The sequence below is a fragment of the Puntigrus tetrazona genome, chromosome 3 (assembly GCF_018831695.1).
Source record: "Puntigrus tetrazona isolate hp1 chromosome 3, ASM1883169v1, whole genome shotgun sequence".
In the NCBI taxonomy this organism is placed as follows: domain Eukaryota; kingdom Metazoa; phylum Chordata; class Actinopteri; order Cypriniformes; family Cyprinidae; genus Puntigrus; species Puntigrus tetrazona.
The window spans coordinates 10,618,170-10,642,149 of NC_056701.1; the positions used below are offsets into that span (position 1 = coordinate 10,618,170).

The window sequence follows — 23,980 nt, forward strand, 5'->3', positions numbered from 1 at the left end:
CTTTTTTCAGTAGACTGCAGCGTTTGACGCGTTGTAGAAACAGTCTCTCGTGTTCCAGGCTCGAGAAATTCATTTATATATAGCCTAATTAATTCAGGTATGCTTTCTGCCATTACAATACCTAATTTATATTATAGTCTATCTATATAATCCCTGAAGAGTACACATACATATATAGGCTACATACTGCAGAGATTATGAAGTTTGGCCAATGGTGCCCTCTGCTGGACAAATGCGTGCATTGATTGGTGAAAACGAGGCTTGTTTTGTAAAGGCCTTTAATTAGAGAACCCTAGTTAAATCGTTAAATGTTAATAACATGGTCTTTATGTATTTAAAAGTTTTAGTAATTATCCGAAACACTTAGAATCAAATAATATTACATTCATTAAATAAGTCATTACTGTATGTACACAATATGGACAATTTCATCCGGATAACTGTTAATGCTAATTGGCAACACGATATTTACAAGACAGACATGTTCAGTTTTTGCATAAATCCTATAATTATAAAATGATAAATGTGTGTTAGTCATGGAACAATACAACGAAAAAAAGAAATCCAAATTGTGCATTAAAACACAAACATCTCATCAAAATGTACCTTAATTTAAACGTCACTCCTAACACTATCTAAACGTTTTCAGGATTATATATGGTTATTTCACAATATTTTACAAATAAAAACTTGCAAAGGCGTTTCTCGAAAGTTTAAATAAATAGGAAATATAGTTCCACAGAATGCCTGACCAAGACACCGCCGCATAAGCAAGCCCTGAGGCAGCACACACAGCAGAGAGAGAGAGCACCCGGAGAACCTTGATCATCTCCTCCAGCTCATTCAGTCCACTGTAAGCATCTGCATCCTTCTGGCTACACTTCAGTCTGTGTGCGACCGTTTAAAACGATCAGATCCCCTCGGTCGGTCAGCTTCAGTCGTGCTGATCGGTGATTTTCTTCTTGCGTGCAGATACCAGGTCATAGAAAGAGTCTTTTGTGATGCAAGCTCTAAGAAGAAGAGAGGAAACAGTTAGAAACAGGTTTTTTTCTATTCTCAGTTCCTCTGTCGGTACTAACATTTATATTTTAATTCGATTGTAAATGTGTGACTAAGTGTGTGCACAGTTCTAAACATAGCTGACTTCCTCTTTCCCATGACCTACAAAACGCATTGAACTGTATCATATCTGTCTATAATATGTTCTACATGTTGGTTTGGTCATTTTGACCCAGACATTTGCGCACAAAAGAATCAACACTTTTTTTTGAGCATTTTTCAGATAAATGAGGCATACAGTCTACTCTGCCGCTTCCTAAAAGGCATAAATAAACAGAGCAAGCTAAAAGAAAACACATTTACAAAAAATATTGGATTCAAGATTCAGTGATAATATAGCATAATGAGAAATTGACATGCAGTGCTAAAAAGGACAGTGATTTTTAAGACCAGAATTGGGTAAAATCTCAGAGAAAGGTTTAAATCATTTGTGCGTAAAGTGATTTTATTCTATATAAATGAACTGTTAATAAAGCACCTGCTATCGTAATAATGTAAGCATTAGTATAATGGAAAAACTTGTTACTTATTTACTGCATAGTGAATGTCATAGTACGTTATATGAGAAAAAGGAGACACCAAGTGCTCTTTGTATGAAATGAGTGCAAAACAATCTGTATTTCAAACCTCATATCGATGTGGTTTGAATTGCATTTCTAAACTGGATGCAATGTTTTGTTGTGTTTTGTTTTTGGCGTTCGAACTATGGTTTTGTGCCATTCAGAAATCGCAGAAATCTGTCTTTTCAACATAATGTACCTGATGGCCTGGATCCAGTCAGCACACTCGTCTTCAGAAGCAGCCCTGAGCCTGTAGGAGTGATGATTGCCCATCACAACTCTGCCATCTGTTTCTGTTTTACATGCCTTTATCGCCTCTCCTTTACGATGAGGGCTGAATAACTCCAAGCAGAACTAAACAAGCACGTTTTAAAAGACAAAATGCATATGCTGTCATTTTCAAGAGGTTGCATTCCACAGTTACAATACCATGTTGCGTAAGAAACATTTAAATGTCACTCTCTATTACGAGATGCTGACTCAGAAAGAAAAAAAAGAAAGAAATCAGGACCCGAGCCGGGTTTCAACACAGCAGGTTTAAACTGTGCTGACAGAGGTACAGTTATCGCTCAGCGCTGACTAAAAGAACCAGTCCAGAGAAACACACTATGTATTTGGAGCAGTGATAATAAACGAGGTGAAACATGGGAAAAGTACCTGTTTATGCGCATTCTCCACTTCTCTAACACTTAAGTTCTCTAGTGGAATGATTCCTTTTGGTTCTTTGTCCTAGAGAGGGGAAAGACTGACTTTGAATGACTTCACTTTTTCTAAATTAGACAAAAATGTTTGAATGTGTTTTGCTTTAGCAAACGGGGCATTTTTGTAAAGATAGAGTACTAACAGTGGTGTACTGGAAATAGTAGAGACAGCCGTCGGTCAAAATGAACCACCTCCGCTTCCAGGTCTTTATTCTGCCACCTATGGATTCAACAGAATTGTTAGCAACATTTAGATAACAGAAAAGAAGATAGCCGAAAATAGCAGTTACAGAACAGTTTCATTTCTCTAACTCAATTGGCTGAGTTGCATTGGGCTATTTCTCTGTTTGGACCAATCAAGTTGTTTATAACAGGGATGAAGCTTCCAAGCTAACCAGAACTAGAACATTTGGTAAACCTTTTCACAAGTTCAGTCCAGGTTATAAACAAATGTTTTTCCAGTAATGTTAATTGAACGTTCGTGTAAAGTTGCAGACAACTTCTATACTGTTTAAATGCATTTAATAATGTTCTTAAAAAGTTAGCACAAAAAAAAAGGGTGTGAACCAGAAGGGCGTAAGTGAAATGTTTGGTGAAATGGAGATCTTTCTACTGACAAGTACTGCTCATGACTGTACAAATTTTAAAAAAAATAAATCATAATTAAAATTAAATGATAACACAAAGTCAGATCAGCCTATAGTAAAATTTTTGCTTTGGCTCTTCAGACTCTTTATACTTGTTTCATAATTTTCATACAAAAATTCAAAAGTATAATGTTTTCAAAATTAAAAATGGAACATTATCACATCATCACATAATCAAGTAAAACAACGCTTTTAAACATTTTCAAAATCACATTTTGAGTACTCAAATGTTTTCAAAACATAATAGGAACACTAGAAAAAATGCTGCGTAAGCAGGGTAATGGTTCCTATGTTATTAATATGCACAACAATTAATATGCGTTATTAACATGAGCATCAACAGTACATGAGAGTAACGAACCTTCTTTTAGAAGCCAGCCCTCTCTGTCAGGATTAAAAAAGGTGTGAGTGAGATCATTGCCGTCATCTTCTGGAATCTTAAAGGGTTCGTTCCTAATACTGTCATAAAGTTTCTACAGGATGTGTAAATAAAGAGAAATTATAAAAAGATGATCACTGTATAGTATAAGAAAAAATCTTGACAGCAATGGATTATCAAATGGTCAAATATACAAACATGTTCTATTAATGGAAAATGCTATTTATTCCTGTGATGTAAAACATTGTGTCCAGTAGTGAGTGTTACATGATTCTTTAGAAATCATTCTAATATGTTGATTTGTTGTCCAAGAATTATTTCTTATTATTGTGTTGTCTTAGTTTTATGTCGAAAACAGAGGTGCAGTCTTATATGCTTAATATGTCTGTGTAAGCCGTGATTGTATAACATTTAAAAGAACAGCATTTTATTTAATACAGATTTCTTTTATCTCATTGTAATTGTCTTTTTTTGTTGAAATAGATGTGTTTTTGCATCCTTGTTGAATAAAAGCATGCACACTTATTCTAAGCCAAAATCTGTATTTGGTTTGCTAAAATGTGACCCTATGACCTCTCTCACCTCGAGCAGTTCATCGGGAAGATCTCCCCGTGGTTGATTCCTCTGTTCATACTGATGAAACGTTCTAGTGTGGTCTTTTCTTTCACATTGGGATTGTGCAAACTTGTGTTGAGCATGATGATAGCAAAAGAAAGGATGTAACAGGTGTCTGTAACACACACAAATACACATGTTTAAAAAATGTCTGCATGTACTTTTACTTCAGGACCGAGATATTAAGATGCATAGAGATATATAGGCCAAACGACATTTTAGGCTCAAACTATTATTAATAAGACGAAGGCTAGGTAAGGAAAACAACAATTTTGATTACTAATTGTCTGCTGAATTTCGATGTTTTCTTTCTTTTGGATGTTTTCCTTCTTTTCTCCGAACGCAAAGGTAATGTACCTGTGGACTGAAAAACCCCAGGGTTACAGGTGCAGTATCGCAGAGCAAAGGCCTCCATCATGCGGTCGATCTTCTGAGCCTCACCAGGTAGACGGAAACTCCACAAAAACTGCCTATGTCCACAATCAAACAATCACAGATTCGCCCCAAAACTGAAAACAATATTACCTGAATATGTTGCGATGATATATGAAACGGGGTGAGACGAGGACCTCAGCTCACCTCAAAGCCTGGACCAGATTGAGATTTGAGAACTCATGAAGGTCAACAAAGGCCTGCAGGATCTGAAGGTGGATCTCCTCCCTGTCGATACAAAAAGGGATACGTTTTTTTTCAATTACACAAGGAGTATGGGCGTCATCCACCTTATCTCCTAAACATCATCATACCTTTCTCCTAAAAAGTTGCCAATAGCCGTTTTATTGAGGCCTTCTTCTTTATAGAGGAACTCGGCCACAGCCTCCGGTTTCCACTCCAAAAGATCATTGTCCACTAGGTACTGGACACCCTGGAAATAAACACAATTACCTTCAATGAAATTACCACACACCATTGGCACTACTGTTACCAAACATTCATTAAGAAACAGGATACAGATCATGATGTATGATTTGCTATTGGATTAATAACTACATCGACTGCGATGTTTATAATTAAAATGCACATGCATTCTCTTTTAAACATAGGTTTCATATTATCTGAGGGTGTGCTTACGTGGAAAATGATCAAAACTGGACGGGTAAAGCAGTTTTCGTTTTAACTGACCGTGTATACCGCGCTACTCGGAAAAAGCAGTGCAGCTTCAGCTGACTTCAGAAACACAGGATGTGGTTCGATCTTTTCTGTGTCTGTTTCCACCCCCCTCTTCCTTTAACCTAGTTTAACAAAATCTCCTCGTAGTTGTGAAGCTGTTGCGTTACGTTGTTGCGTGCTGCGTGCGGCCCAAATGATTCATTGTTCATACCTTTTCCGGGTCCATGTTGAACTTCTTTTTCCCACACTGGATTCTTTTGTTCTTCATAACATTTTTGCTAGAGGAGAATTTGATAAAATGACATTATTGAAAAAAGAACGACGCTTACAGCATGTTATGACCATACAGTGTCGATTCGGATAAATCATAACGTAAATGTGCAGAGGCTGATGCAAATGCGCTAATTCTCGTCATTTTTAGCATGTCCACGCACAAAATTAGCAACGTCACGTACAGCGCTAAAGCTCTTCTCGTAAAATTGATACCAAGAAACAGGAAATAGATACAAGCCCACGCTCAAAGATGGTGGTCTGTGATGTGCAAAAATCCCGAACCTGCAAATGTTAACTGCATTCATGGCAGAATTCAGTTCAAGAAAGATGCATAAGCATGTATTGTAAAAAGTTATCCATTAAACATTCTAACCTTAAACTAAACAACAAATGCTGTAAACCCAAGTGACATAGTATGTGAACATTACGAAAGTAGATGTGAAAATGACCACAATGATTAAAGCCTGTCATGAAGAGCTGTGCGACACGGAGTGTAACTTCACACTGCGAAAATATAATGTTATAGGAAATACCGGGTTTTATCAATTCTTTTTGTAGTTGCTATGGTAACTCGGAGCTGAGTGATAGCGGTGAATACTCACTTCTCATCATCGGCCTCCATTGTTTGAATTTCTGTCATCATGTTTTCGATCTCCAGCCTGAGTTTCTGCAAGAGTGGAGAAATTGATCTGCCAAAAGTTTTGTCTGCATTTGATGACTGTAGTTTACAGATGCTGCTTGGTTTGCTTCACACAGTTTTGCGAGGCATTTTTCTGGTATTTATTTGCTTGAAAGCCTTTATCGTTACGCATGACGCAATATGCAGGATGACACTACGAAGCCATATACCTGAATATCATCTAGAATCACATGCTTGTGGACGTCCGCCTGCCTCTTGTCATTTGAACTGAAAGCTGAAGGTGCTAAAGATGACATGTATATCAACAGTTAGCAACAGATCTCGCACTCATGCAGAAAAAGGATTGCAAAAACAGAAGGAGAGAAGCCTAATGTGCAAACACAGCGCTAAATATATCTCTGCTACCTCCGTTTTGGAGAACTGACCTACATAGTATGTATTTTGACATATTAGTGGTCGCATTTAAACAACACTGAAATTTCTGTGCGTGCAATCGCTTAAAATATTCAGAGTAAATATTCACCACAGTGACTATGCTATGAAACATATGACTTTAAATGTTTTTAATTGATTTCTGTTCTTTTGGTGTCACAAATATACGGTAGGCCTTTACAAAAAAGTGTAATGTGACAGTTTGGATGAAGGTGATATCGCAGATGCAATGTAGTATTTAACCTTCGAAGCCCATTATTCACAGTTCAGCTCAGAACAGATACGGATACAACAGTCTCAGTGCTTAATGATTAAGGAGGAACATACCTTTCCCCCAGAGGAAGCTGTCCTTTCTTTGGGTTCCCATACTGGCTGTGCTGCCTGGAGACTGCAGTAAAACATGAAGATCAGACTCACAGTCAATGCATACCCAGAGAGAAATGTTAAATCTGGAAGTACTTGGCTATATTAGATAATAGGTTATATTAAAATGACTAAAACATTATGATAATGTCTCGACGATGCCAAGTTTTCAGCATACAGATAAGGCTAAGATTCTCAAAACGAATTCAATTGAATAAAATATAACCCCAGCAACAACCTAACAGATGTAAAACAAGATATAAGCAGCATAATAAACCTCTTAAAAACGACTGGTGAGAGGTTATGAATGCGTGTGGGGGGGAAAGGATGTAAAACCTCTTTCTAACGCTATGGAAATAAATGATAAACTAACGATACAAAGGCAATGCAAGTTTTTGAAAAGCCAGGTAAAGCGTACGCATACCTTCATAAGTGCGACTCAGTGAGCAGGTACACGGCGTCGTACAGTACGGGTGTAAACGTGAAGCGCGCTTTAATTAATGAAGAAACGCTGAGCTCTTGCGCGAGGAGAGTGACGTCACGGCCATGAATGATAGCTGAGCCATCTCAGCGTTTCCTCACCATTTGACAATTTTTTTTTTTTTTTTTTTGGTTCCACAAATGTCAATTAGATTTCTATCACGTTTCAATTCAGAGAATCCACTGACAAATAAATGAGAATCCACCTCCCCACTGTAAAAAAAACAACAACTAAAAACTAAAAAAATACATAAAGTCCTTTATTTCTTTTTTTTTATTATCTATCGTTTAACGAATTATTAAAATATTAATGCTGCCTGTTTTTTCGCGTTCATAATCATTACCCAGAATCACACAATGCCAAAGCCACCATAAACCTTATGTGACTGGAATAGTTATAAACTATTATACGATATGTTTCAAGTATTAATACGATCTTTTTGGGGCTTTTTTAGTTGAATGTTGCATCAAGTGCATTTTAAACAGGCAGTCTCAACGACGATTCGACATTGCCCCCTTGTGGACTATAAGGCACATTGCACTGTTAAAAAGCGCTTCATGTCTTCCACTTAAAAGTTAAATAGGCTACTTCCTCATTTAGTTCTCCGTCAAAACTCATAACCACATGAGCGAGTGAGCAGATGAGAGAGAGAGAGAGAGAGAGAGAGAGAGAGAGAGAGAGAGAGAGAGAGAGAGAGAGAGAGAGAGAGAGAGAGAGAGAGAGAGAGAGAGAGAGAGAGAGAGAGAGAGAGAGAGAGACTGAAGTAGCAAATCTGTTTCCTGTATTACAACTTAGTTCCTTAACAGTTGTTTTACCGCGGCAGCCGGTAAAAGTTTGTCAAAAGTATCGGAAAATGCAAGCAATAAAGTGTGTGGTGGTCGGAGATGGGTGAGTGAGAAGTTTAGTTTTTAAACTGATTTATATATTAATATCGTTTTATGTTTAAAATTCATTTGTAAACATCAAAATGGTTCAGATTTTCTTGTATTTTTTAAGTGTTTATTCATTTGAAATCTGAGTGTAGTCTACCGTTTTCGTGTCTCAAAAGAGCTTGTTTTATCTACTTCGTCTGAGTTATATACATTTAATTTCCTCATTTGTCACGTGAGATACTTTGTATTTTAGTTTATATAGCCCCAGGGTAAGGTTGGTTGCTCAATCCGTACGGTCACTCCTGAGTACGCTTAATATATCTGAGATTTCTCTTTTGGGTTGTAAGGATATTGTAAGGATGTCCCGTGGTTTAACTTCTACCACAGTTGTGTTTGGTGAGATGTACAGCACTGGACTGACAGATTGTGGGTCACAGAGGTATTTAAGGGCTTGACATTCACGGGCAAGTTAATACACAGAAGAAAGAGCACCTTCTGGCTTCTGCCGTTCCTCTGAGAGTGTACAGGAAGTTGTGCCACACATAATACATGTCAACTGATTTTCATCAAAAAAGGAAACGGCAGTCGCACACGGGCGTTCTTAATAAGGTTTTATTCTATGAGTGACAAGAGCATGATGAAAATGTATTATACAGCCTACAGCAGTGTTTAAGACATTAAATGTTCTCGGGGAAGGATTCAGTTTTTGCCTTCCTTAATATATTAAAATAATTATATTGGATTTTTAAAGACCTTATTGTTTTAAAGCGTGCAAGTTTATAAGCTTGTGTGGGTCGTAACTTGTGAATCCGTACTTTTTAAGGTATAATTTAGTATAGGAGCTGAACGAATCATTTTCTAGGTCTGATATTGATAAAGCCGTATTTAAACCTTACTGATGGGCCTGTTGTCATCTGGAAGACAAAAACATGCTTAGAAACGCTGGATTAGAGAATCGGCCACTTCATCAGGGTGTAAACATTCGGGCTGTTTCCAGTGAGCCAAGCATGAATGATGCATGAAAGCATTGCAAGGAATACAAGTGTCTTTCATTGTGAGAGTGCAGCCATACAAAGTCTAGTTATGCAGTTAAACTGTCTGGTTTTAAGATGACTGACAATGACGGAGGAGCAGATTCTCCTTTATTCCTTTTATTGTCAAGCCTGTAGCTTGCTTGCTGTTAAGATTCATATTCGTAAACACGGACATGCACGTTAGGTGTTTTTAGAGCATATGCTGACCTGCAGACAGTGATGATTCAAGATGGAGGATGGGATGGCCCTGACACATGTGAGTCTGAAGCTGCTTTTCGAAAAGGGGGAGGGAGAATTTGCATAGGAACATAAATGGGGTGATTTGCGACATCGCTTTATCTCAATGCTTAGTATAACAAAGTGAGACAGAAGTCACAGACAGACAATACAATTGAAGCTGATGAACCACGGATCTGGATTCGGAGGGGGATGCTGATGCGGCGCTTGTTACAGACATAGACTGTCACAGTGTTGACGATGCAGTTGGTGACTGACATGACAAAATGGTCTGTTTATAGATTTTGGCCAGGTTAAATGCAACATGCAGCAGCGTAGAGGTGCTTTCGCTGTGAGGATATCCTGTTTAAACCCTGTGCGCAGTTCTCCATTTTGAAGCTGCTGACTTCCTCTTGCATTTAACGCGGTGACCCAGCTTCTTAAGTTCCTTAAATTGCTCAAAGTTTAGCAGGGTGATTATTCCTCGTTGTAGACATTGACAGTGAAAAAACATGTGATAATTATGCATTAATTATTCAAAAAACCTTTCTGCGCGTGTATATATATTCATACAGCAATAGTTCAACGTGACCACAGCCTGCAACACAAGCTTAAAAAAAAAACAAAACTTAATAAATAAGTTTGCATTAATTGCAACGTGCGCCATTGGTTTGCTCTCATCATGTTTGGCTGTGACACCGGAGAGCTAATGAAAACACGGTTAACTTTATATTTATATTTGCAGCAGAGATAAAGTCAGTCTGGATAATTCCACACACAGATCTTTTGCATGCCTTCTGCATGTGTAATACATAGCTCTAATAGACAGTTCACGGTCACTGTGCGCTCTCATTTACGTGAAGATTCTTAAATTATTTTGTGCATTCCACTACTTTACTAGTAATATTAAAACCTCTAGAACTCCAGGATCTTAGTAAATGATTATGCGTATAATATATGCTCATTCTGTTAAACTTCCATTATGCATGCGAATGCTACAATTGTAAATGCAACTGCTGTGTTCCAAATTGCGGTGAACGCTCATCTGTGAATTTGAGTCACGTGAAGACGTGTGACTAATGGAATATAGATGTGTCAAAGTATGACCTCTTAGCTGAACTACCACTACTTTAAAATAAAACCTGCAAGTTTGCAGTGTTTCCGTAATGTGGAATCCATTTTTTTTTTTACATTTTGTATTTAATATTAAGACTTTAAGAAGGATGCCATGGAGTGGGACATCATATCACAACCTTTGCAGCATCCAAAGAAATTTAGCTTGCACCAAGTCCAGTGTGTGTGTTCAGAATCAGTCCTGTTACATGAAGGCTTCATAAGACATGCACTTGGGAGTGCTTACTTTAAAACTAAGCTTCGATTTCAGATAGCTAAGCGAACGTAGATAAACAAATCACATTACGTCAGGTCAATAATACGACAATTTCTTTTCTTTTTTTTTCATATCGAAGGTACATCCTTTAACTCGTGCGCGTGTCAACACAAACCCTGTATTGCTTTAATTGATTCTTTTTCCCCCCGTCCTTTTTTGTTTTTAACCCTGATGGTGAGTTCCTCTGGCGGACATGGTCTTCTGTTTCTGTCACATCTGACTATCTTTTCGGTATCAGTTTCTATATCAGTTCTCTCTTGCTTTCTGTGGAAGCCAGCTCTGCCGAAACACGAGGCCCTGCCATTTTAAGCGATCGGCTCAAGATCTGCAACCCACGAGAATAAGACCTTTACACATGCCTAGCTATCGCATTGTTTTACATTTGTAGGAGTTACAGAGAACGCTCGCGTTTAATCAAAGAGAGAGAAAGAGCGCAGAGACGTTGAAGCAACTAAGGGCACATTTTCAAAGACGCACTTCAAAAAGAGGCTCGCTGTCTCTCTTCCTGGCTGACACCGCCCAACTTCCTGTCATCCCGTCACGACAAAGCCAGACCCCATACTGAGCTTTCTCTCGCTCTCCTTCTCTGAATCCGTCTCTCTCCCTGCATCTATCTATATCTGATTCATAACTTCAAAGAGCTTCAGAAAGCACCTCTTAACGGTTATCTCCCCCTGTTTTCTAATTATGTTTTTCAGCGCACTGCCTCCAGTGTGTACTGAAAGTTGCGTAGATTAAAACGCATTGAAGTACGCTTAGTGGCGATGGCATGTTTGATCTCCACAGTCGCTGCGCTCACACAGTTCTGTTAATATTACTTTATTTTGTCGAAATGGATTAGGTAAATTTTATGTGGACTTTGCTGATGAATCACGGCTTATTGTGCTCAATGCATCAGAGCCCAGCCTTACGGTCAAGCGCACACGAGTCTGGATAACTCAAACGACATGCGGTTATTATCATGTGTGTGTGTGTGTGTGTGTGTATGCGTTGTTTGAATGAGAGAAATCGAGCAGCGAGTGTAATAACGATAGCACATAGTTCTGATGTGACTGAACGTGTGTAGCCTGAGGAGTGTGATTTTGGCCTTGCCCTTGAGTAGCTCCGGTGTTTCTTGATGTGAGGGAGATGTAGCTACAGGCTCCTGAATCCCAGCATTCCTCACTCTCGCTGCCTGCATGCATCAACATGTGCTCCACTGGAATTCGTACACTCGTACGCTCTTCTTTTTTTAGCCCATATCTGTGTTTACTGCTTCAGGTGACCTGTTTTTGTACCGAATGTCGTTCTCTCTTTTTTGAGTTTATGTAACCACGTACAATTGTTTTGAGGTATTTTGTGTTGCTCTCCAGTCTGCTGTCACAGCACTGCGTGTGGCGTCACTATCATTGAATCTGAATGTGACAGCAGTTTTTTTTTTTTTCTTCTAGTTACATGAAAGGATTTCTGAGTATATGCATTTTTCCCAGAGGGAAATCTTCAGATGTTGGTTATACAGCAATAACCATAAAAGGGGACTCGCAAGAAAAATATTAAGAATATTAAGTTAATTCCAGGAGTAAAATATATGAGGTGCCTTTGAAGGGTTTTAAGACACGCTCGGTAGAAAAATGGAAATGAAGGCTATTAAAAGATGAAAATTTGTAAATTAAATAATGATCATTCTGGTAACAGCTAACTCCACCCATATGCTACACAACTTTTTCAGCATTTCAAGTTTTTCTCTTCACAGCAATCGCGGCTGTCATCGCAGATGTCAGTACCAGTCAAAACATATTTCACACGTAATTCGCAGCTTTAGATATTTAACCCATTTAACCGACTAAATGTTTTCATGCAAATGTTTCCAGGCTTCAAAGCACAAGTTTTGATAAATGTTACTGTTACTATACCTGTACAAAACAAAACTGACATCAACAGCTACTGGCCTGGCATGCATAATGCAAACCTGTGTTTGAAACTTCATTTAAACAAACCTGATCCAGCTCATAAAGTCCTTCAGGTTCATTTGAAAACTGCATGATGTGTTTGTTGGAGCATGCAAGGTTTCTCTGCTTGGATGTGATCCTCCAGGAAGTGAATTTTGCACCCCTGCACTACATAATTTTTGCCACGATTTTAATGTACATTGTGACAAAATCTCAAAATCAGAAGGACACTTCTGAGTTATCAATGAGGCTATCTGTTTACATTACATTACTAGTTACTCCTTTCAAAAGTAGTATTACTATTGTTTACTCATTGCCTTTTGGCAACTTTGGTAATTAGTTACGCGACTAGTTGCATTTTTTCCTCTTTCAAGCCACACTTAAGTTCCATATCTTCTAAACTATAAAAATATATTTCAAAATAATGCCATTAATGCCAGAGTAAAGTATTGCACAACTTCCATAATGCCACAACTTTACATATCAATGTTCAGATCATCTTTTTCCTTAAAAAAATCATGTAATTGCAATATTTCAATCTGCTTCATATTAAATATGTCTGCTGCACCGCTGACTTCATTTCTTATTACTAGTTATTGCAAAAAACAATATTATTATCGTAACGAGTCGCTAGTAATTAGTAAATGCCCAGCGCTACCAACAGCAGAGCCTGCTTCAAAGGTTGAAATTCTTTAACAACGCTGCGACACCGAAAAAAGCTACACATATGTAAAGAACGTTTCTGTCTAGCGTATGTTTATGTACAATTAAAAAGCCGTACAGTGGCACGCAAAAACTTGTTCTGTGTGAACCGGTCCTGAAAGTTTAGCTTTAAGCAATGAAAAGCAATAGTACAGACGAAGAGAATACAGAATCCCTTCTTTCATGTACGCTATTGCTGCATGCGGTTAGGATTTAAACATCCAGTGGCTTGAATGTTGTTGAAATATGACCACATACAATGTTCTTTGTGTTCAGAACAAATTCACTATGGAAGTACAGTTCAGCTGTTCTTATTGGAAGATCGATACAGATACCTAGCATTCTTTGAAGTCATTTTAGCAGCATGCACTTTACTGAAAGTACATTATGTCGTTTGTTTTCCATCACTCCGACAGACAACTAAATGTCTGTTTTCTTCTATGTTGTTTGTATTTTTCAGAGCTGTGGGAAAGACCTGTCTTCTCATCAGCTACACTACCAATGCTTTCCCTGGGGAGTACATTCCCACAGTGTGAGTACCACAGCAATTTGAAATGTTTTTATTTTTACTTGACATTCACGCCGAAATATTGAGAGATTGTGTGTGTTGGGTGTTTTCACTCAGGTTTGATAACTACTCAGCAAATGTTATGGTGGATAGCAAACCGGTCAACCTGGGCCTTTGGGATACAGCTGGTCAGGAAGACTACGACAGACTGCGGCCACTGTCCTACCCTCAAACGGTACGATACACCATAAACATTTAGTGGAGCACGTCCCCTTCAAGGTGTGAAAAGCGATCAGTCGATGTTTGTTTTTTCAATGACATATTTTAAACTTTGTGGTTGGTGATTTTTTTTTTTTTTTTTTTTTTTTTTTTTTTTTTTATAAATATTATTTTTACCAAGTATCTTATGCTTACCAAGTCTGCATTCATCAAAAGTAAACTAAAATGTTAAAATAACCGTTTTCTCTTTTAATATATTTTATAATGTAATTTATTCCTGTGATGGAAACGCAAAATTTTATCAGCACCAATTACCCACTAATTTATTATCACATGACACTTCTGAAATCATTTCAACACGCCAAAATGGTGCTCGAGAAACATTTACGTTTGTGCAAGTTTTTCTGCTTAATATTTTCATGGAAAATGCGATGCATTTTTAAGGATTATTTAATGAATAGAAACATTCCAAAGAAAAGCATTTATCATTCATTTTGTAGCATTATAAATGTCTTTACTGCCGATTTATCGATTGGATGCTTCATTGCTAAAAAAAAGTTACTGAAAACCTTTTAAACAGTAGCATTTATTAAGTACGTCCTTCAAAATGAATGTCGTCTGATGGTGTTTTGCAGGATGTGTTTCTCATCTGTTTTTCTCTGGTGAGCCCAGCCTCGTTTGAAAACGTCAGAGCCAAGGTGAGTCCTTATTCCTGGTTTAGATGGTCTTTATCATAATACAAGCATACGCCTACCAACGAAATCATTCAACAACATTCAACAACATTCACATGCACAATAACCCGCTGCCTTTCATGCTTCCTAACAACATTTCCGCATGCACACATACCTCCGTGCACTTGCTCTGCATTGTGTTGACTGGGCACTAGATGCCACTGTGCATTAATCCATGATGCATTTGCTGACCTTAATTGAAAATGTAATATTCATATAGAGATAAAGTGGGCATGATGTCAACATCAGCTGCTATAGAAAAAAAAAAAAAAGTTTAGGCTTTGTGAAAATTCAGAAATTCACAAATGGAAACCGCGTTCCATCAGTGGTATTCATCTGTTTTGAAAAGGAAAATGTTTTGTATGTCTTCCAACCAGCCAAAAAGGTTCATTCAGTAGAGAGGCTATTTAGCAAGTTATTTATCTACCTCACACTCACAACCCCTCGTAAGGGAGTGTAATAACTGCTTGCAGCTCGGATGACCTTGACGTGTTCTCCTTTAATACAGCTGTAGCTGCCTGACAGATGCGCACCACTTAGCGGCCTGCTACGGTTAGCATGTTTATTCTGCCTCTATTTCACCCTGAGAGTGAGCATTTTCAAGAGAGATCCCAAAAGGGAAAACTGAATGTGTAGTGAAAATAATCCGGTGTCCTGGGAGCAAAAAGAGTGCCGCACAGTCCTCAAGGGTTCAGATGATGTAGATAGGTTTGTGGTTCTGGGACGTTATCTTGTATTATTACTGTACCTACCCATGGCTCCCTTAAGCCATTAGGATTCTAACAAAGCAATGTAGTGTATCCTGCTGGAACAGACAGCTTAGACCAGTCGTTCTGGTTTAGCTGGTTAAGAAGCCAGGCAATTATTTAATAATTTTTTTTTTTTTATATCTTTGACATTGAAATTCAAATACTTTGTGAGGGACATATTCTCTTTAGAAAACTAAAGTCTTCTCTCCTCTCTCTCTCTCTCTCTCTCTCTCTCTCTCTCTCTCTCTCTCTCTCTCTCTCTCTCTCTCTCTCTCTCTCTCTCTCTCTCTCTCTCTCTCTCTCTCTCTCTCTCTGTCTGTTTCTCTCTCAGAACATTCTGTTCTGTCTATTTAGATCAATACGTGTATTGCTGAGATATAGACATAAACATAGACCTCTTTCTCTGTTGGAAAAGATTATTGATTTTAGGATCTGTTTACATCAAAGTGCAGTCGGAAACTTAAAGGAATAGCTGGAAATTATGTCATCATTTTCACACTACCATGATGGTCCGAACACTCTCTCTCTCTGTCTCTCTCTCACGACATTCTTTTGGGAATCTCTAAAAAAAAAAAAAAAGTAAGTCATTGGTGTCCTGTGTTTGGACTCAACAGCAATACGTGTATTGCTGAGATATTACAAAATATATTTTTTATTTTGATTTTAGTTTTTTTACATTTTTGCACTAAAAAGACTTGAAATGCATAGTTATTTAAGATATAAAAACATATTGTTAAATTTAGCTAAAGCATTATCTAAACACTTTTTCTACATTCATAAATTCATGTTAATAGTCATTTATAAATGCATTTTTGTTCATTGTTAAATTGTTTCTTTATAATACACAATAAATTAACTAATATTCGTTTAAACAAATTTAAAACAATTTTTTTACTAATATATAGAAACCAATAAGTAAGAGTGTTTGTTGCTTTTGCTTAAACTAACTGGTCGTTTCAACAGCAAGGGTTACCAAAACATACTGATAGCAAAACATATTGTGAATATTGCCTGAACTGAGCTTGATCATTTAAAGTTGCATTAATGAGAGCGCAAGAACCTAACTACAGCAAACTTCCAAAGAGGACTGACAAAAAAACAGAAAGAGATTTACGTTGCTGAAAGTATGATGATCCAACAAAAAAACAAAGATAGCTTTGTAATACTGTACCGTCCTAGATTTCGTTTCATTAATAAAGATGAAATGAACGAGCAAAGAGTAGGAGAGATTCTTTTCTGCTGAGTTGTTGTTGTTATTATGCCAGACCTTATCAAGGCCTCCGCAGCATGTTTAAGGTGGCTAAGATGGAACGGAAAGCAAATTGTTTGTGATATCAATAATTCCAGAACCACTCGGGGCTTAATCCGGTCCAATTTACATTGCTTAAAACCAGCGCTTGCATAAACAAGTACGCAAACAGCCCTTTGAATTCTTATTAAGTTCAAACAATGGCAATCTCATCTCGTCGGTTCCTTAATGCTTTTTGCTTTCACTCCCAATCAAAGACCTTCAGAAGCTTTTTCCACACTTCGCTTTTTCCACCCTCCCGGTCGTTCCCTTTATTATTTCTACAGTATATTCCTGAGAAGTAACCATGGTAACACTGGCCATATGCAAATGTAGTCTTGATAGATTGTGCGAGGTTGAGGAGACAAATTAAAATCTATTTAAAGTGGAGAGGAAAGCGCATACATGCACGTGACCTGTGCTTACGCGTCCATTCTGCAATTACCTGCCATAGAGATGTTAAGTGCGACGAGATCATTCCTCATTACTGGGCTGATAGTACCTGAAAATGGGGCGCTGCAATAATGCTTTGCTTTGACTAGATTAGAAAGCGAGCAGCGACCCACCTGCCCACCGGTCATAAATGCCACTGCAGATGTGCCCATCGCTAACGAACGAAGGCCACCGTTTTGTGTTTCCCAAACCCTTTTGAAGTGTCTTATTAAAAAGCTTGAAGGGAAAAAACAAAAACACCTTTAAGTCGCATGCAGAAGCCTTAATAGATGAGCCTCTGCGGATCAAATGCAGGACTGAAAGGGAATAGACGTAGACTAGACCTAGGTTTGGATCTTGAGTCATAGAAATATCAAGGATATGTTTGTTTACTGCTTTCTTTATTGAAATGGTGTTGTGTGCCGTTTGGCTCACAGTGTGGGGCCTGCGTTCGTTTTGTATGCATCTGTGAAGCTACAGTATAAGCGTGATGCTAAATTGCTCTTCGCAGATCAAAATATCGACAGCGTTAACTTATAAATGGATGTCGGCTTTGTTTTTGTTATTGTTTTTAGAATAAAACTGATAGTAATTCTTTTGTGCCCATTGTCCACTCAAGGTCCGCTCAACTGGGTTGCAGTTTGTGTTTGTGATTGTCAGATGAAATACAACATTCAGAGGCCTTGAGAAGTGCACTATAAGTTTTCATAAAGCTTTTTCATCTGCTCTGCGGTGCCTTTGCCGCATTTTTCGCAATTTCTGAAATACCACTGACGTTGTTTTTGTGCTGAGCTTCAACCCAATGATTCATACGCTGCTTTTCTGAGGAAAATCTTTTCAATAAAAAGGCCTTGGCACGTTTAAAAATGACAGGCGTGACTTGGAACAAACCGAAAATGTCCGTAAGCATGCATCTGAAATGAGCGAGAGACTCGCATAGAAAGGAGCGAGCAGAAACAGCTGCACGAACTGAACAACTTTGTAGCCTGTGTATTTGACAACAGACAAATACCAGTCTGAAGTCTAAAGATGGACTGATAAACAGGTGTGAATTAAGTGTTTTGATCTGCTCCTCTGCTCCCTCTAGTGGTACCCAGAGGTGAGGCACCACTGCCCTTCCACTCCTATTATTCTGGTCGGCACCAAGCTCGATTTGAGAGATGAGAAGGAGACCATCGAGAAGCTGAAGGAGAAAAAACTGGCACCAATCACTTACCCACAGGGTCTTGCATTGGCCAAAGAAATCGGTAAGGCAGCAGCGGTGCAGCTTTTTACATCACTGGATGACGAGACTTGATTTTAATTTGTCAGAAATTATTAGTTTCATTTAGCAAGGATGCATTCAAATAATAAGAGTAAAATAAAAATGAAAAAGTGGCAGTAAACACATTGGCAGTGTTATAAAAGATTTCAAATAAATGTGGCCCTTTCTATTCATCATTTGCAATAAGGAATATTTCTTCAGCACCAAATCAGCTTATTAAAATTATTTGCTGACAGATTATGTGACACTCAAGTAACGGCTGCTGAAATTCTTATATATATGTGTGTGTATATATATATATATATATAGTATACTACACTTTAGTCTAGTGACCGTTTCTAACTATTAACTAGCTGTTTATTATCATGCATATCACTAGCATATTGGCTGTTTAATATTCTGCATCTCTAATCACAATACCCAAAATTAATTATACTATTTATTTTTTTTTTTTTTTTTGATCATATAAATATAGCCTCGATGAGACTTTGAAAAGCATTCAAGAATGATTACTATTCTTACTAACCTATAAGATTTTACCAGTTTTCTATTTGAGTTATGTATTTGTGAAATAAGAATAATGTTTTTGTTTTTCACTTTTTGAACTCCAGACTGCAGCAGCGCTATTGAAAATCTGTTTATAAAAAAGAAGGCTAAAGATACAAGACAAATGCAAACACTGTTTATTGTCTGTTTCTTTGTAACATATAATTAACACATTGTCTCTAAATGCGCAAAATTACAAAGCGCTACGTATCAGGCTACAGATTTAGATGCTAAATCCAATTTGTTCTCGGTGTGATCTGATCTAGCATTTGGGAGAACACATGGGCTAGTCCTCCTACACGCTCAGAAATGACAGATTTGTGCACACCTAATGCACCCAGACATCTGGTGCTAAAAATCCCACTCAGAGTGGATCGGAGATGCTTCAGTATGCATACAAACGATGCTTATAATACATATAGAGGGAAAGGAGGCGATATTAACAAACCCGATCTGCGTGTGTGAACAGATGCAGTAAAATACCTGGAGTGCTCTGCTCTCACTCAGAGAGGTCTGAAGACAGTGTTTGATGAGGCCATTCGCGCTGTGCTCTGCCCACAGCCCACCAAGGTCAAGAAGAAGGGCTGTGTGCTGCTCTAAGGATGCACGGTACATTTTATGTGTGTGTGTGTGTGTGTGTGTGTTTTCCTGTTGAGACAAGTTAGAGAGGGAGAAGTGCATGCATAAAATTTCTGATGTCACCTCTATTATAGCGAACAGCTTTTGTTCTATTGCTGCTTTGCGGTAGTCGCGACTTATAAACACGCTTCCAGGTGGAAGTTAAAGACAGTAATTCTGATTCATGTCAAAGGCTATTTTTTAAAAAGAGGATGCGAGGAGATGCAAAAAGTAGAACATCCACTGACCTTTTGTTCTTTCTGTCTCCAGATTTGTCGCTGTAAAGCAGGTACCACAGAAATCCACTGGTTTTCTCCCGAAAATCATCAAGGGAGGCATTTACATTGCGAAAGCCTTTCTTCTCTTTTTAGCAGAATATAATCTTGAATATGATGGCAGTGAAATATTATTTGTTCTTTAGAAAATATTTAATCATATTTTTACTGATGTATTGTGTTATATTGTGATTGGTTGTGTTGGAGTGTTTTTGTCGGGTACGCAGTCGTTCTCTAGACAGAATAACAGAGATGATCTTTATTTCTGGACCACAAAAAAGTACTTGTTACACAGAGTCGAACTCTGATTATTTTGACCTATGAATCACATCCACATAATACTTGTGTATTCATTTCGGGCAACAATGGCCAAAATAAACTGTTTCCAGAAAGTTGTGTTTTTTTTCTCCATCCACCGGTTGTCTTTTTTTGCCACACTTAAAATTTAACTAATTTTCACTCATTAGTAAATCTCACTGTTAAAAATAGTAACACATGGAATTAAATGGAACACTTTTTAAGTAGAAAAACTGACAGTATATATTTGTAAAACATACTCCAGTAACATTTTTTACACTGCACTCTTCTCTAAAGAATTGTAAAACTCCTAATACATATATTGTGAACACGTCACTTTCAGTTAATGTATTTTATAACACTTTGACAAAGCCCTTTGATTCTAGTCCTGTAAGGTGCCAATTATAGCTCCTGATGTGATACAAATCAACGTGTTTTCCATTTTTAGAGCCGAACCACGACTTGAATAGCTTCTTATTGCTTCCTGAATGGCTGAAATGTGAGCTATTATTACGATGGCGCTCTCTTCACCTTACCTGCCCCTCCTCTGCTATTAGCTGTTTGGACTTTGTGAGGAAACAACACGTCAAACATTGACTTCAATGGGACTGTCATGAGCTCACATCAAAGTGTTGCCATTTACAGCAGGTCTTGATGTGGCACCCTCTTCATGTCGAAGGTTTAGCAGTAAAACAGTGTCAGGCCTGTTTCACATCTCAGGCTTTAGGTGCTAAGTCTATTTTAGCAACCTTCGGGGTGCTAAACTCGGCACAAAATGGGTGGAGTATGCACAATAAACCTATTTAACAACGTTATTTTGCTATAGGCTTTTATGAAGCACCATTAAATAATAGTGAATGGTAATTATACTGTTTGGAAAAAAATGAGATGGCATTGTTCTGGAGGAATTTTGGCTCACTCTTCTTTGTAACATTGCTCCAATTTATTGAGGTTTGTGGGCATTTGTTGGGCATATGCACAGCTCTCACCACAGCATTTCAGTCTGGACTTTGATTGGATTATTACAACCCCGTGATTCTCTTTTCCGCCGTTCTGTTGTAAATTTGCTGGTGTGCTTGGGATCATTGTCCTTCTACACCAGCCATTCTTGGGCGAGCTTTAGATGTTGGATTGATGTTCTGACATTTGACTCTGGAAAACTTTAGTGTACAGAGGAGTTCATGCTCGGCTCAATTACTGTGAGGGTCCCATGTCAACAAAACTATTTTCCATTTTGACTTTATTTTTGCTAAATAAAAAATTAAAAAACACAAAATACTTATCTTTTCACTATAAATATGACTTTATTGGATAAATCTAAGACACTTAACACATAAATAAACGCATGCATTCACACATTCATTCGAGTTGCAGGAAGAGAGAAAGTGAGGAAAGAGTTGAAGAGAATGAAAATGTGAAATCCCAAGTTTACAGCAATATTTGCAATTGCATAGGCCTGATCATTTGATTAACCCTTGCATTGAGTTCTTCGATGAGGATGGGTTCAGCTTGAATCTGGAGGTTTGTACTTGCGTTGCCTTTGTGTGACGGGATTCCCTTGCTGTAGACGTTGCAGAAAGGGGTTTCCCGAGGTTGTTGATTAGCTGAAAGTTCAGTGATCATTGAAATCTTGGGCTGCCGATGGTTGCAGTTTGGATGCAGTGCAGTCGGATACTTATAGATACGGCAGGCAAAACAACCTGAAATCTCACAGAAAGAAAAGAAAGTAGAGAAAGGTAATAGAAGTAACGAGACTAGATGGGTTTTCTTCTCATTGTGGCTAGGCAGCAGCAGACGTGCAGGCTGGAGCTTGCTGGAACGGCCCTGAAAGAACGTAAAGCTAGATGTTAAAATCACGGCTAACAGCATAACTAAAGTCAGGCTAAAAGCGTTGTTTCAACCAATCGTTCTATCTTGGGTGTTGCAGGATTTCTCCTCCCTGAAATGATAAATCGAAATATTATCTCATTTGTCACATGGTCTGAATTTTCCCGCTATTTCAGAGTGTATTTTTAGACTTGATTTCTATAACACATATATGGTACATTTGACTAAGGATTGATTGGAAGAAACGTTTCAAGCGAAGAAATTAAAACTCACGCATATCAAACATGGCTATGGCTGTACAAACCATTCCATATATTTAAGAGGGAGTCTGGAGATCCATCCAACAGAGTCTTTAATTATTGAACCCATGTGATTCTGTGTCTTTGAACATGAATCTTGGTTATGAGACCCAAAACTGACAACCTCCTTCCTGAGTTGGGATTATATGTGTTGTTTTGTGTTAATGTTGCAAGCTGGTTTGAGGCAGGCAACATGGTATCATGGGCAGAATTATGACGTTATTGTCCAGTCCTAGGCCTCTTGGTGGACACTGATATTGCATTTATGCATAGGATGAATGGCCAACCAGCATAGAAAAATACCTGTGTTTGTGTGGATAGGGTCTATATCTGAATTTTGGGGTTCAGTGTAAATGCTTTACAATTTACATGTAAATGCGGTACCCTGTTTTTCCCATTTCTTACATTTGTAATATTGATAATAATAATATATTTATAGCACTTTTATAGGGTACATCTCAAAGCGCTTTACACAGAAGAAAACAATTAAAATAATAGCAATAAGAAAATAACGATTAATAACAACAATTAAATAAGAAAATAAACATCAGACCTCGAACACAAAATAAAGCGCGTATAAGCTATTCTAAAAAGAGCAGATTTGAAGACACTAAAAGATTTAGCCTGTCTGATCTCAGAGGGAAGAGAGTTTCAAAGCTTTGGTGATCTAAGGCACAATCCCCCATAGATTGTAAAGGAAGAGGGGCTACCACTAAAAGACCAGAATCAGAGGAATGGAGAAATAATAGTGAAAATTGGTCGACTTCTGATTAACTATTAAAAGAAATACTCAATGTAGTGATCAAGAAATAATCATCATCAGTGTGAACACACAAAACATGCTGTGTGAAACTGGCCTTATGGTGTTTTTGAATTGTGTTAATGACCTGGCCTCCTGATAAATCAGCTGATAGTTAAGCAGTACATCAGGATGGCTTACCATGACAGAAGGTTGCAGTTCCTTTGTAATTAGAGAGGTAACCCAGGACACAACGAAGTGGACAATTTTACTTGCATGTGTATCTTTTTTTTCTTTTCCCATGCAGCAAGCTATTTATTTCAGTGACTCGCAAAGAAATCGCTATGACTCACATATCACAGTGACTTATACAAATAAAGCACTCTAAGAGGCAGCGATGGGGTCAGTCCAATGACCAAGGAATGGAATCAGAAAAAAACTGAGCTGATAGAGAGAGAGGGAGAAAGAGAGAAGCACAAACACAATCAAGTGGAGTCAAGAGAGTTCAGCTTCTCATCAGCCATCCGAGGGCTTCTAAATTATGTGCCAACGTGTGAGAACGTAAACAGGCTTCAGAGGCTGAGCTGCACTCCGAGATCTCGTGAGGTATCGTCTGATCTTCAGAAACCTCCCGGTCATTCACGATGTGATGAGACGAGAGAGCAATACCGCGAGATGCCACCAGAATATCAATCTGAGTGATTGTCTTTCGCAGAAAGGAACAAATGAGAAAGCTTCTAGGGGGAAAGTTAGACGGATACATAGGCCACATAAATCGACAGA

The 23,980-nt window shown here is 38.0% G+C and overlaps 2 protein-coding genes across 2 annotated transcripts; one reads left to right on the forward strand and one right to left on the reverse strand.

Moving 5' to 3' along the window:
* Positions 1-261: 261 nt before the first annotated feature.
* cyth4a (cytohesin 4a) lies at positions 262-7,322 on the reverse strand. The gene is given in 15 exon segments (XM_043234872.1): positions 262-1,010; positions 1,819-1,973; positions 2,277-2,348; positions 2,464-2,540; positions 3,329-3,440; positions 3,929-3,957; positions 3,960-4,076; positions 4,319-4,431; positions 4,541-4,621; positions 4,708-4,826; positions 5,283-5,349; positions 5,947-6,011; positions 6,194-6,267; positions 6,744-6,804; positions 7,204-7,322. Coding segments are annotated over 15 exon segments (1,224 nt in total). The 5' UTR covers positions 7,210-7,322; the 3' UTR covers positions 262-934.
* Positions 7,323-7,992: 670 nt separating this feature from the next.
* On the forward strand, positions 7,993-20,427 carry rac2 (Rac family small GTPase 2). Its single transcript, XM_043235677.1, has 7 exons — positions 7,993-8,148; positions 13,863-13,934; positions 14,028-14,145; positions 14,765-14,827; positions 18,420-18,579; positions 19,612-19,751; positions 20,031-20,427. The coding sequence occupies exons 1-6, from the start codon at positions 8,114-8,116 to the stop codon at positions 19,740-19,742; spliced, it is 579 nt and encodes a 192-aa protein (XP_043091612.1). The 5' UTR covers positions 7,993-8,113; the 3' UTR covers positions 19,743-19,751; positions 20,031-20,427.
* Positions 20,428-23,980: the final 3,553 nt, after the last annotated feature.

What these genes read in the sequence shown, in the direction of transcription:
- rac2 (XM_043235677.1), top strand. Translation starts at nt 8,114, where the DNA reads ATGCAAGCAATAAAGTGTGTGGTGGTCGGAGATGG. An exon ending in CACTGTCCTACCCTCAAACG is followed by an intron (nt 14,146 to 14,764) that starts GTACGATACACC and finishes GGTGTTTTGCAG; the next exon opens with GATGTGTTTCTCATCTGTTT. An exon ending in TTGAAAACGTCAGAGCCAAG is followed by an intron (nt 14,828 to 18,419) that starts GTGAGTCCTTAT and finishes TGCTCCCTCTAG; the next exon opens with TGGTACCCAGAGGTGAGGCA.